Source organism: Pristiophorus japonicus, chromosome 6 (assembly GCF_044704955.1).
Source record: "Pristiophorus japonicus isolate sPriJap1 chromosome 6, sPriJap1.hap1, whole genome shotgun sequence".
Taxonomy (NCBI): Eukaryota; Metazoa; Chordata; class Chondrichthyes; family Pristiophoridae; genus Pristiophorus; species Pristiophorus japonicus.
In genome coordinates, this window is record NC_091982.1 from 194,574,938 (window position 1) to 194,588,743 (window position 13,806).

Here is a 13,806-nt window from a genome sequence, read left to right on the forward strand (position 1 = left end):
GCATTTCCACTGGGACACTGGACCAGCTCTAGTGAAGCAACAGCTTTTGACTAGAGATAATAAGGGGTCCTGGCTTGTACAGGTTTTGATCTGCCGGGCAGTAACGGGTGATTGCTCACTCTCAAATACTTCCATAATCATGGCTATATCTGCGGGCTGCGCCATTTCCACCCCCGTGTTGGACAATGGCAGCCGACTGAGAGCATCGGTGCAGTTTTCTGTGCCTGGCCTGTGGCGGATGGCGTAGTTGTATGTGGACGTGAGTGCCCATCTCTGGATGCAGGCCGATGCGTTGGTATTTATCCCTTTACTCTCGGAAAACAGGGATATAGGTGGCTTATGGTCAGTTTCCAATTTGAATTTTAGCCCTAACAGGTATTGATGCATTTTCTTTACCCCATAGATGCATGCTAATGCTTCTTTTTCAATCATGCTGTAAGCTCTCTCGGCCTTAGAAAGACTCCTGGATGCATAAGCAACCAGTTGCAGTTTCCCAAAATCATTAGCTTGTTGCAATACACACCCGACGCCATATGAAGACGCATCACATGCTAGTAATAAACGTTTACATGGATCATGCAACACAAGCAATTTGTTTGAGCATAACAATTTTCTCGCTTTTACAAAGGCATTTTCTTGGCTTTTGCCCCAAACCCATTTGCCCCCTTTTCGTAGTAAGACATGTAGTGGTTCTAGCAGGGTGCTGAGACCCGGTAAGAAGTTACCAAAGTAGTTCAAGAGTCCCAGAAACGACTGCAGCTCTGTCACGTTCTGTGGCCTCGATGCGTTCTTGATTGTCTCCGTCTTCGCATTGGTGGGCCTAATGCCGTCCGCCGCAATCCTCCTTCCCAGGAACTTTACTTCATGCGCCAGGAAAATGCACTTCAAGCATTTTAACCTGAGCCCCACATGGTTGAGTCGACTAAGAACCTCCTCCAGATTCTGCAGATGCTCGACTGTGTTCCAACCTGTGACCAAGATGTTGTCCTGGAAGACCACGGTTTGCAGGACTGACTTCAGTAAGCTTTCCATGTTTCTCTGGAATATCGCCGCCACTGATCGGTATCCAAACAGGCATCTGTTATAAACAAAAAGAACTTTGTGCGTGTTAATGCAGGTGAGGGCCTTCGATGATTCCTCCAGTTCCTGCATCATGTAGTCTGAAGCCAGATCCAGCTTCGTGAACGTCTTTCCTCCCATCAGCGTTGCAAAGATGTCGGCGGCTTTTGGTAGTGGATATTGGGCCTGTAGGGAGAAACGATAGATACTTACTTTGTAATCGCCACAGATTCTGACGGTGCCGTCTCCCTTGAGGACTGGGACAATAGGACTGGCCCACTCACTGAACTCGATCGGTGAAATGATGCCCTCTCGTTGCAGCCAGTCTTGCTCGATCTCTACCCTTTTTCTCATCATGTACGGTACTGCTCTCGCCTTGTGATGGATGGGTCGTGCCCCCAGAATTAGGTGGATCTGCACTTTTGCTCCTTGGAATTTCCCGATGCCTGGTTCAAACAGTGAAGGAAATTTGTTTAAGGCTTGGGCACACGAAGTGTCGTCAGCGGGTGATAGCGCTCGGACGTCGTCCCAGTACCAGCGTATCTTTCCCAACCAGCTCCTGCCGAGCAGCATGGGACCATCGCCCGGTACTACCCAGAGTGGTAGCTTGTGCACCGCTCCATCGTAGGAGACCTTTACGGCAGCACTGCCGATTACAGGAATCAGTTCTTTAGTGTAAGTTCTTAGTCTCGTGCAAACTGGAGTTAAGACTGGCCTTGAGGCCTTGTTGCACCACAACCTTTCGAAAGTCTTTTTGCCCATGATGGACTGGCTCATGCCCATGTCCAGCTCCATTGATACCGGGAGTCCATTTAGTTCAACATTATCGGGGACAATTCATGGTGAATGTGTGCACCCAATGTACCTCTGCCTCCTCTATCTGAGGCTCTGGTTCGTAGTGATCCTCCGTGGATCTGTCCTCCTCTGCAACATGCTGGTTTGCAGGATTAGCAGGGTTTGCAGCTCGCCTGTATATACGTTGGTGGTGTCTCATTATTCCACAGCCTTTGCAAACATACCCTTTGAATCGGCATGAATGGAAACGATGATCACCCCCGCACCGCCAACAAGGTGTTAATGGCTTTGCATTCATCACCCTTGATGATGGACTCTGAGACATCTGCGGACGTGTAGCTGCAGGTATGTGTGACCTCCCCTGTATGTTACGATTCGAAAACAATATCACTTTGTTCACAATACTTTGTAGCAGCACTTGTGTGCTGAGAAATTTGCTTAGTATTGTCACTGGTGGCAATGAACGCCTGGGCTATCGCTATGGCCTTACTCAAGCTTGGGGTCTCTACATTCAAAAGCTATGGTTTCGTGGCCAATGCCAAGTATGAAAAAGTCTCTGAGCATGTGCTCCAAATGTCCTTCAAATTCGCAATGTCCTGCAAGGCGTCTCACCTCGGTGACATAACTCGGCACTTCCTGGCCTTCAGACCTTTTGTAGGTGTAGAACCGGTACCTCGCCATCAGAACGCTTTCCTTCGGATTCAAATGCTCTCGGACCAGTGTGCAAAAAACGTCGTACGATTTCTCCGTGGGTTTCGCTGGACTGAGCAAATTCAACATGAGGCCACACGTTGGTGCCCCACAGACGGTGAGGAGGATCGCTCTATGTTTGGCAGCGCTCTCTTCCCCATCTAGCTCGTTGGCCACAAAGTATTGGTCGAGTTTCTCCCTCAGAAAATTTCTCCAGGATGCCCACTGTTCTCTGCATCTTTGGGTTCGCTATCTGTATCTCGTCGCCAGTTGTTGTGTATGGAGAAAGAGTCAGATGAACACTGTGAGCTCAAAGTAAAGTGTGACCGTAGTCTTTTATTGCAGGTCTCCAGAGTGCGTCTCCAACCTGTGAAGCCTTCTTAAATACCTGCGCTCCCAAGGGATTATGGGATCCCTTGGGGCTCCGGGCAATGAGCCCTCTGGTGGCTGTACAGAGTAAATACAAGTCCACATATATAACACAAACGGTGCAAATTTCTCCCCCGCTATGTCCTAACAACCTTCTGCGTTATAAATTCTCCTAATCTCTCTTTTTCAATGATGATCTTAAATTTATGCTCTCTAGCAAGTTTACCAACTCACCAACGAGTGAAAATTGATTTTCCCGAGTTACCTTGTCAAAACCCCTTATAATTTGAACATCTCTATCAGATCTCTTTTTATTCTAATAAAAAGAGCCCCAGTTTTTCTAAAGTCCCCTCATAAATAAAACCTCTTATCCCTGGTATCATCCCAATAAATCTCATCTGCACCTTCTCCATGGCTCTGGCCTCCTACCTAAAATAGGGCACCCAAAACTGGGTACACTATTCTCAATGTAGCCTCACCAATCATTTGTATAGATTAAGCATACCTCTCAGGCTGAACCAGACTGTCAAAATCTTTCCGTCCTGTTCAATCTGTGCTGAGTTTCCAAGCTATGTACATGATACTACAAAATCCACCTGGTTTAGAATTATTCCTTCAGTTATAATAGTGTGTGCCTACTTGCCTTCCACATAATTGTCTATGTCTCTCACACAGACTATCTGCTGCTGAAGCCCTCACATACACCTTTGTCACCTCCAAACTCGATTACACCTATGCTCTATTTGTTGGCCACCCTTTGATTCTGGAGGTGAGGGGGTTGCCTTATGAGGATAGGTTGAGTAGGTTGGACCTATACACATTGGAGTTCAGAAGAATGAGAGGTGACCTTATTGAAACTTATAAGATAATGAGGGGGCTCAACAAGGTGGATGCAGAGAGGATATTTCCACTCATAGGGGAAACTAAAACTAGGGGACATAGGCTTAGAATAAGGGGCCGTCCATTTAAAACTGAGATGAGGAGAAATTTCTTCTCTCAGAGGGTTGTAAATCTATGGAATTATCTGCCCCAGAAAGCTGTGGAGGCTGTGTCATTGAATATATTTCAGGTGGATATAGACAGATTTTTGAGTGTATGGGGAGCGGGCAGCAAAGTGGAGCTGAGTCCATGATCAGATCAGCCATGATCTTATTGAATGGCGGAGCAGACTCGAGGGACCAAATGGCCTAATCCTGCTCCTATTTCTTATGTTCTTATGTATATCAATGAATGAGACTCCCTGCAGACTAACACAAGGTGTGAAGATGTGTTGCTTCAAAGTTGCACTTAGCTGTGCACAGAACACGTTTTGTATATACCATTTAATATTAGTTTTGAAGTAAGTTGTTAGTGTCCATTAGTTTTCAATTTGAATTATTGTGGTGGAAAACCATTTAATATTGCTTGCTGGGTTGAGTTTGTGCTTTACTCCATAGGCCAGAAATATCTGATCAAACATTAACAGGAAGATTCTCATTAAAAAATCTACCTTTATGACAATTGTTATTTCTTCAAACACACACTACAGAATACAAATACCAAAGTACTGCCCCTAAATAACGTGCATCAGCTATGATCCAAGAGCTCTTTATTCCTCTGAAAATAGAGGAACATAAGGGGGGTCAGCGACTGCTGCTTGAAGACAGAGCTTACATATAGATCGCTATGTGTGAGAATACTTGATGGAAGTTCAGTGTACTCTATTCCAAGTAGAAAATGTACAGTTTTCACCATTGGGAACTCGTTTGAGGTTTGTGCATGAGGTTGCTTCTCCTCTGGTTTAATGAAAACTGAAGAACTCCAGGCACTTGTCCCATTTCCACCTCCATCCATAACTGACTAAATAATGAAAATGTTTCTTATTAGGAATAGGCTTGCTAAGGCAGTGCGAAGAGCAGTTGACTAGATCATGGTCCTTTTATCTCTGGGAGGTCAAAGCATGCTGTTCAGATTCTGCAGAGAGTTTTACACCGCACGTATGAGCTGCGAGGTAGCAGAAGAGCTTGATAGCAACATTAAACTCACAAAGTGGAAAAATATTCCCTTCCCTGGCACTGACATCCCTCATTTTGATAACCACATATATCCTTGCCCCGCCCCAGCGCCAGAGAAAAATGAAGTAGGATTCTCAATAAATCTCATTCAAATATATAAACATTGCTCGAGGGATTGGACTCCTCTGATTCAACATTAATAGGAAATATTTGGCAAGACCATATGCTTGCTAGACACACTTCAAACCACACAAGTCATCACCAGTTAAGAGTGGATACATAAACTTAAGATCAAACTTTAATCCCACTATAGCACCTCTGTTTGGGAGGTTAAAGTGGCAAAAATCTCAGAGTAACTACAGTGAAATGTGTCATTTTTAATTACAGGACTGAAGTATAATTATTTAATTAATTATGTAACCTTTTAAATATTATTGGATGATTATTTTCATTCCACAAGGAAACACAAATTACATTCTGAACAGTTTGAAATAAAAATAATGCTATTTAATTCATTATTATATTTGGTCTTTGTCAACTTACAGAATGGAACATTTTCATCCTTTGACTCCCTTGCCTAAGGTATCTGAGCATATACCATTGTGGATAGAAAAATCACAGGCAATATACCCTTGATATGTGCTTGAAGTATTTACCCCACGGTATCACCAAACATTTCAGGATAGATATGCTATAGGTCAGAGATATGGCAGAGATCAAAATACCCTGCTATTTAAGACTGAGATGAAGAGGAATTTCTTTACTCAGAGGGCTGTGAATCTTTGGAATTCTCTGTTGTGGATGCTATATCGTTGAGCATATTCAAGGCTGAGATAGTTAGATTTTTGGACTCTAGGAGAATCAAGGGATATAGGGATCGGGCGGGAGAGTGGAGTTGAGGTCAATGATCAGCCATGGTCTTATTGAATGGTGGAGCAGGCTCGAGGGGCCAGATGGCCTACTCCTGCTCCTAATTCTTATGTCCTTATGCTATTGCCAGAAATTTCCTCAGGGCTTCTCCCACTCCACCGCCGTAACTTCAGCAAAAATCGCATTGAGTTTCCGCTGTAATGATGATGGAAAATCAGGGGAGACCCAGAAGAAATTCCAGGAGAATGTGCCTTAATCGCAATTTCAGAACACCCTGTACTAAATCCGTGTGATTTGTCCATGGCAATTATCCTTCAGGTTTCTCAAAAGAATAGATATGGAAATTTAATGAGATTAACCAAACACCCAAGACTACATAAAATCAAATGTCAAGTATCTTGAAAAAAGTCTGTTGAGGATTAATACTCCTTAAATCAAGTAGCTTGACAAATTTTAAAGTGTATTTTTCATAAACAAAAAATCAGTAAGACTTTTATAAAATGTATATACTTCAATTAAACGCCAATGGAGATCACTGAGCTCTATAAATTATAGAGATGAAACTAGAAGTATTGAGCATGCTGGGATACTTTATCGGTTATTTGATATAAGGTCACTTCCCAAAAGGTCTTGAGGTCCCTTTCTTCATCAGACTCATATTCTATAATGTATGTTTAGAGAAAGTCGATGAGTCAGAACACTACAATATTCAATACAATTATTCAGGAGCACACTGTGTTGTACTTTCACTGCTGAGGATATGATTCAAAAGCAATCGAGACTGGTTAAGTCTACTGATTGTTATAAGCATGAGGATGAGTTTGGAGAGTCAGTTCCTACTATATGCAAGTACATAGCACAAAACTACAAAATTTAACAATAATTACACTAAGCAATCTTACTCGGGAAATGGGAATGTCACAATGATTCAACGTGGTTTGTGTTTTAAAACTGGCATTAGTACTATAAAAATTTGGTTTAGAGAGAAAGCATTTCCCTATATCTTCGGCAGCCTGCTGCTGACACAAGATGCCAAATCGGAAAAATATTCAATTTCTCAGTGCTGACAACATGTTAATCTCCTCTATCAAGAGCAAAAATTGTGTACCAAACACAAAGCTTATGAATCACTGGCAATTATTTTTCCAGTTGTTATTACTAGAGCAAATGATTTGTTGCTGCAAGTGATTTGTTATCACTCAGATACCGTCATTTTCATTGCTGCTGGGACTTTCTATGCACAATTGCAGAACCCAGGCAGCAAATCACACAGCACTTGTTAGGTGTAGAAATTCCCAATATTTGCCAAAAGATGTCCGCTGTGCCATTTGCCCCTCTAGCTATTACATTTTAACAACAACTATCAGGAACTTTCTTTGACTCACCGATACTAGGATATCCTGGTGTAGATGGATCACCCCCAGGGTTCAAAGAAATCCAAAATGTTTCATCACCAATCTTCTCCCTTTGGGGTGAATCACAGGGGTCGATGTAGACCAAAGCTCCTCCAAAACCAGCCTCCAATAATAAAGACAACTGTAAATAACAGCAAGGGCAATTTGATTAAATAGTTATAGATTCAAAATCTTTTAGTTAATTTAGTGGAGCTAAATACAGAATTCTAAATGTTTGTTGGCCTTTCCAACTGTAACCAATTCATACGTTGTGTTAAACTAGGTAATTCTCGTCATTCCAACTGCATTTTCTAATGATTTATTATGGAAATCGTGGTAATGACATTATGAAAACATGCCTATATGTTCGGAACAAACAAACAGTCCCAATATTCACTGCTTACTTATTGCTTGACTTCAGCCTGGAAGACAAATATATTTAGTGCTCCATGAGATATGCTCAGGAAACCCAAAGACTATCTACTCATGAAATATATCTGAAATTGTTTGGTAAGACCAGACAGTTCTAATGAAATATGCTTCACTTGAAGCTTGCTGCAGATGAAAACAGTTATCTGCAAGACTGCAGTGTAAGCTGAACCTGTGACTTAGCTCTTAGTTATGACGGCTGCACACACTCTCCTTATTATTACTGACATATGGAGCACTTAAAACATTTGTTAACTTTTATGTATCTGTTTTATTCATGGCAGTGATATTACCATGGCATCAAGTTACACTTGTTACAAAGCTGGATTTGAACGCTGTATCACTCCACAAAAATGTTTGCAACAAGATCCATAAGCTTCATTACGAAAAAAGTTTATATTGACAGAAATAAGATTTTATTATGAGTTAAACGGTAGTGTACTGAACAAATTTTTGAAAAATATTATAGTCTGGAAGATGGTCTTAAATTGCCCCACTGATACAAATCATAATGAATTACATCTCTTCCATGTGCAGTTTATTCTCAGCTTTCTGCAGATACAGCAATGGTCAAAATTTCAAGTAATGTGCAAAAGCCTATTCTGTCAATTAAAGGGTTACATTCAGAATAGTTTTGTTGTACTCTCCTTGTAATAGATTCTGTGCGTAGTTAAAAGAAAATGCATGAAAAATGGATTAAGTTAACTAAAACATTTATTTTTCATGAAATCCATTTACATGCTAGGATTAGAGCACATGAATGTTGATACTATTGAAATCAATTCATTACATGGGTTTTACAATTTTAATCCGAGGATAAAGCAGCTCTTCTAGAAATAAGATTTGGTGGAGCAGGAAGAAAATTAGTGATCCAATTCTCAAGCCAAGTAGTCCAAAGGATGAGGAACTGCTTCGGTACAATGAGAACAAAAACACCTCTCATACAATTAAAGCAAGCTTGAAAATAACAACTTCACAATCAATATGTGGAGGGAAACTGAAAGCAAAACACAAAGATTTACCACAAAAGATTTTCCAACAAAAGTGAATACCAGTGAGGGAACAGAAGAAGTGTTTTTATCTTTCAGTACTGTTTTATCAGTATAAATTATTTCCTATATTCAATAACCGTAAACCACAATCCTCTGACAGAGACTTAGGAACATAGGAACAGGAGTATGCTATTCAACCCCTTGAGCCTGTTCCGCCATTCAATTTGATCATGGCTGATCTGTATCTGAACTCCACCTACCCACTTTAATTCCGTAACCCTGAATAACCTTGCCTAACAAAAATTTGTCCATCTCAGTTTTGATATTTTCAATTGATAAAGCCTCACAGCTTTTTGAGGGAGGGAGTTCCAGATTTCAACTACCTTTTGCATGAAGAAGTGCTTCCTGGCATCACCCCTGAATAGCCTAGTTCTAATTTTAAGGTTATTCTCCCTTGTTCTGGACTGCCCCACCAGAGGAAATAGTTTCTCCCTACTTACCCTTTCAAATCCTTTAATCATCCTAAACACCTTTCCTCATATTTTAATCCTTTAAGCCCAGCTGGTGAATTTGTGCTGCACCCACTTCCAAGGTCAATATATCTTTCCTGATAGTTGGGCCAGGATTCGCCTCCCAGCAGCAATATTTCGAGGGGCAGAATCTCCATCCATCCCACGGATTCCGCTGGAATCCCAACCACATTTCCTGGGTCATAGGTCATCTCGCATGCAAGGTAAAAAGCATGTCAATGTGCCCATTCTGTGATTGTCAATGATGTTTGAGGGCCATGTTATAACCCTGTGTGATTCTCTGGCCCTGATTTTATGGTCAGTGGCAAAAAAAAGGCGTTTGCCACTTACTTTGCTGATAGTTGCCCACAAAGATTTTGTGGGCTTCAAAGCAGAAACTTGCTCTAATCTGGTGCCTGATCCAGTGCGATGCCTTCAACAGGGTGTCTGTCAGCAGGTCAACAAACAGTGTGGCTCTTCAGATTGGAGAATCCTCACTGAGACACACATGGACAAAATTCCCCTACTGTGCGCCTACTGTTAGCACCTCCAGAGGGTGCAAAAGTGTTTTCGCCCGGGGGCCGGGGGCGCTACCAGCTCCCGCGAAATTGCGCAGGCACGAAAACGGTAGCGCCATGCCCCTGCTGCTAGGCCGCTGCACTTCCACTGATGACGTCATTGTTGTGAGAGACGACCCATTTCCGCCCTGCAGCAGAAATTGGCCAGCGATCTGTGAGGCTGCCATGGGCAATGATAGCACAAGCCTCGTGGCTCATGAACCAGGCCTCACTTCGCTCGCGAGACAAAACTAAAAGGGAAGGTAGCGCGCTGCCGCGCGCCGCCTGTTTATTTTGGCTCACTTACCAGTCGGGCCTTTTTCTACCGATTTCGCGGGGTCCGTGCTGCATTCGTGCAGCCCAGCACTCTACTTCGGTGCTGGGCTGCACCTACAGCATCCTGCATTCCCCGTGGCCGAGTGGAGGCCCATCAATAGCCGTGCAGGGCTCACAGCGTCCCTCTCTTCTGAAACATGTCAGCGCTACACGGAGAGGCCGCGTAGCACTCCGACGTTCGTCAGGCTAGTGCCCCCGAGCCTACCCTGAGAGGAAGTAGAGTGCGCAACTTTGCCCCATTTCGTTTCCGGGGCGGGTCTAAACCAGGAAGTATAAATTATTTAAATCATGTACAGAAAATGGAATAAAGATTGGGAAAGACAAATAGGATTGAGAGCGTGAAATAAAAGATACAAACAGAAAATAAATTTTAAAAATAGTTTTTTTAAATCGCCAACATTAATTAACTTCTGAAGGATGAGACTGCACACTTGCAAAATTAAATTTTCAGGGCCAGAGAGGTTGTTTGGCAGTAATGCTCAATTATCATGCCGTTAAAAACTCACCAGCCCTAATTTTTTATGATAGCTTCAGTGGGAAACGACTGGGCAAGTACCCAAGTTCACGCTATTACATATCTTTCACTGCCGAGTCTATTGGCAAGGACAGCTACAGCACTCCCTGTGGAGGAATGGGGTATCTCTGACAAAAACTTCCAGACTCCAGCATTTAAATGCACGTGCACCCCAGGACACAGTGCGGGTCGCGACCCCCCCCGCCGGGAATGATGCCGAACCAGGGATGTTGCCAGACCATAGAGTCCCAGACTGGAGAGGTACAACCTCAGGTACAATTCCTGAACAATTGGGACTGCTTCTGGGGAAGGTGGGACCTGTACAAGTCGGACAGGTTACACCTCAACAGAGACGGGACCAATGTTCTCGCGGGTGGTTTTGATAGTACGGTTGGGAGGGCTTTAAACTAGTTTGACAGGGGGATGGGAACCCAGGAGAGGGCTCTGAGCTAGTTAGAGTGGGTGAGAGCTCAGATGAACAGAACCCCAAGAAAGAATGCAAAAGGCAGGAGGCAACAGAGCAGAGTAGCACTGGGATAAGTGTAAACCACAACGTGATAGGAAGGGACAATATGTATGAATATAAAGGGGCTGCAGGAGGGGTCAAAACTAAAAATCATGGTTTAAAAACTAGTATTAAAACACTCTACCTAAACGCACGCAGCATTCGAAACAAAGTAAATGAGTACAACCTGTATAACACTCCTGTCTTATAAAGTCAGTTTTATCTGACTGACCATGAGCAATGTTACAGATAGGTATGCTATATTTTACATCAGTACATACTTCCTGTCTGCAACATTTCCTCTCGTTGTCACACGTTTTGTATACATTTTTCCCTCATTATATATTCCTATTTATAATGGGATTTACCCAATGTGACTTGTCACGCTGTACTTACAACCTCCTTTAGTTGGAGATCGACAGAACCTCTGGAGCAATGGCGTAAACAATTGTTCAAGTGGTTTAATGCGGTTTCTCCAGGAGTTCTGCTGGTGATGGAAATTGCAGACACAGGTATCGAACTCCAACAGGTATATTTTGCCAACCATCTTTGTGTATATCCTCAGCTTTAAGATTGTATATTAATTAAAGGCCACTCCCTCACGGTTTTCACAGATTCACAGAATAATGTTCCGAGTTGTAGAATCTAATTCCCAAAGCACCAGTAACAAAATCACAACATTTGCCATATTCAGTCACTGTAAATCTGTGCCCCTACAGGGCATAAACACACTATTTCTATAAAATGGTGTATCCTCTGTCTTACTGTGAACAATGCTATTGGAGATCTCCTATGCAAATATATACAAATCTATTATAGTACACATGCATATTTTATATAAACACACACAAGGGAGCTCAGATTTCCCATGGCATTGTTCATGGCGAGTCAGAGAATACACTGATTTATAACAGTATGAGTGTTACATATGTAATAAACAATGTACTATCAGGGTCAATAATTTATGGTGAATAAGTTAAATTACATGTTTTATTTTTGATTTTCGATGTTGTTTTGAAGATTACATTTTGCAAATGTTCAAAACTACAAAGCAATATCCTTAATTATTTTTACATTCATAAAGGAGGTCTTTTTAAATATATTTTTAAATATCTTTTATCTCTTAGCATTCTTACTGCTGAGAACACAAAAAGATGGTATGCCAGACGAACCCCAAGGTTAGAGATAAGTACTATGGGGCCGAGTTTGAACTGGTAATTAGAATAGCACACCTCCGAGCCTTGTGCCTATTATTTAGAATTAAAAGTATGCCCAAAAAGTACTTCGCTATTCTGAAGTGTCTGCAGGCCTCCATTCCAGTTGGCACAGCACAGCTTGAGCTGCAGGGGGCGGAGCTATCGATATGCTGTGTCTACACAGCAGACATGAGAGCGGGGCTAGGGACCAGCATGTCTGTGAATGCCGGCAGCTTTGTGCATGCGCATTGGAGCGTGCGCGCATGCGCAATGGCACAGAAACACTGGCTGGGTGAGCGCTTTCCAGCCCCTGGTCGAACGGGTGAAAATATGCTGCTGCGTCCTTTAGTGGGCTTTGCTGCTCGGTGATTGATTTCCCGTCCCTAGTCCCTTGCTGAACGGCCGAAGATATGCTGCTGCATGCTTTAGTGAGCTTTGCTGCTGGGTGATCGCTTTCCCGCCCCTGGCTGAACAGATAGGCGCTGTATGCTGCAGTAGAGGTGAGGTAATGACTTTTATTTTTTAATTTATTGATTGATTTATTATTTTTTTAATTTTTAATTTTTTAATTTATTGATTTATCATTTATTATTGATGATGGTTCTTTATTTTCTAATTTAGTTTGGAGTAACTTTTTGCAGTTCAAACGTGCAAAACAAGCATAAGTAGCTGGACACGCCCGCTTTTGGAAAAAAAATGAACTAAAACGAAACTAAACTAACTCACTAGAACTGGGCCAAACTAAATGTGGAGAATTGCAATTTCTAGGATACTCCAAAAAAAAACTAGTTGCTCCAAAAAAATAGAAGCAAATCCAGTTGAAACTTGGGCCCAAGAGGACATGATCTAGGATCTGGGCAGCACTGGCTCTCCTTGGTTTCTAACAAATCTCTGTGAATACTGAATTAATTGATTTGCAATTGGATTCTGGAGAAAGAAATTGTGCTTCTTGGATAAATAAAAAGTTGCATTAATAAGTATATATTTTTCACTCAGAGTCTCTGCCTCTCGAACAGTTAATAACATTTATTTTATTTTCAAGCACCAAAGTCCAGTCCGCAATTTTTAAGTCTAATGGGAAAACATTTGGAGGGGACAGGGCTTGCAACCAACAACAACTATAATGGCCAGTTTTCTGTCAATCATAAATACTTCGATTCACCTCAGAAATCATTATTTACTTGAGTTAAGAGTCTCCAAGAATTTTAAGCGAGGAAAAACCTCAGAACAACTAAACAGATTACGCTGTATTCGGTTAATATACAAAAAGATTAACTTATACAGCTTTTGATATTTTCCACTCAAAATTATGGCCTAGAAATTGGATCGCATTGTGCCGGTTTACAGGCGTAAACCAGGTGGCTAATGGCAGGCATCATGCACAAACTTAATCTGGCTGGAAGTGCGGCGCCTGCCATATTGGTAAATCTACTCCATGATGTATGCTTAAAAAAGGCATTAGGACCATTGCATATGCAAATATGGGGCCCAACGCCTGTTAGAGGCATCCTTTGCAAGATTTAATTGTGCACGACTGCAGCATCCTACAGTCAGCTTCTTCAATCCCTCGTCAGGAAAACTAGCAGTTCTTAAAGGG

The 13,806-nt window shown here is 42.2% G+C and overlaps 1 protein-coding gene across 1 annotated transcript in view; it reads right to left on the minus strand.

Annotated features, from left to right (window-relative positions):
• The window catches only part of LOC139266239 (inactive N-acetylated-alpha-linked acidic dipeptidase-like protein 2), a 795,403-nt gene that overhangs the window by 589,027 nt on the left and 192,570 nt on the right, over positions 1-13,806 (minus strand). Inside the window, exon 5 of the mRNA XM_070884068.1 lies at positions 7,163-7,313. Within this exon, the coding sequence (XP_070740169.1) occupies positions 7,163-7,313 (151 nt within the window). The remainder of the gene's footprint in view (positions 1-7,162; positions 7,314-13,806) is intronic.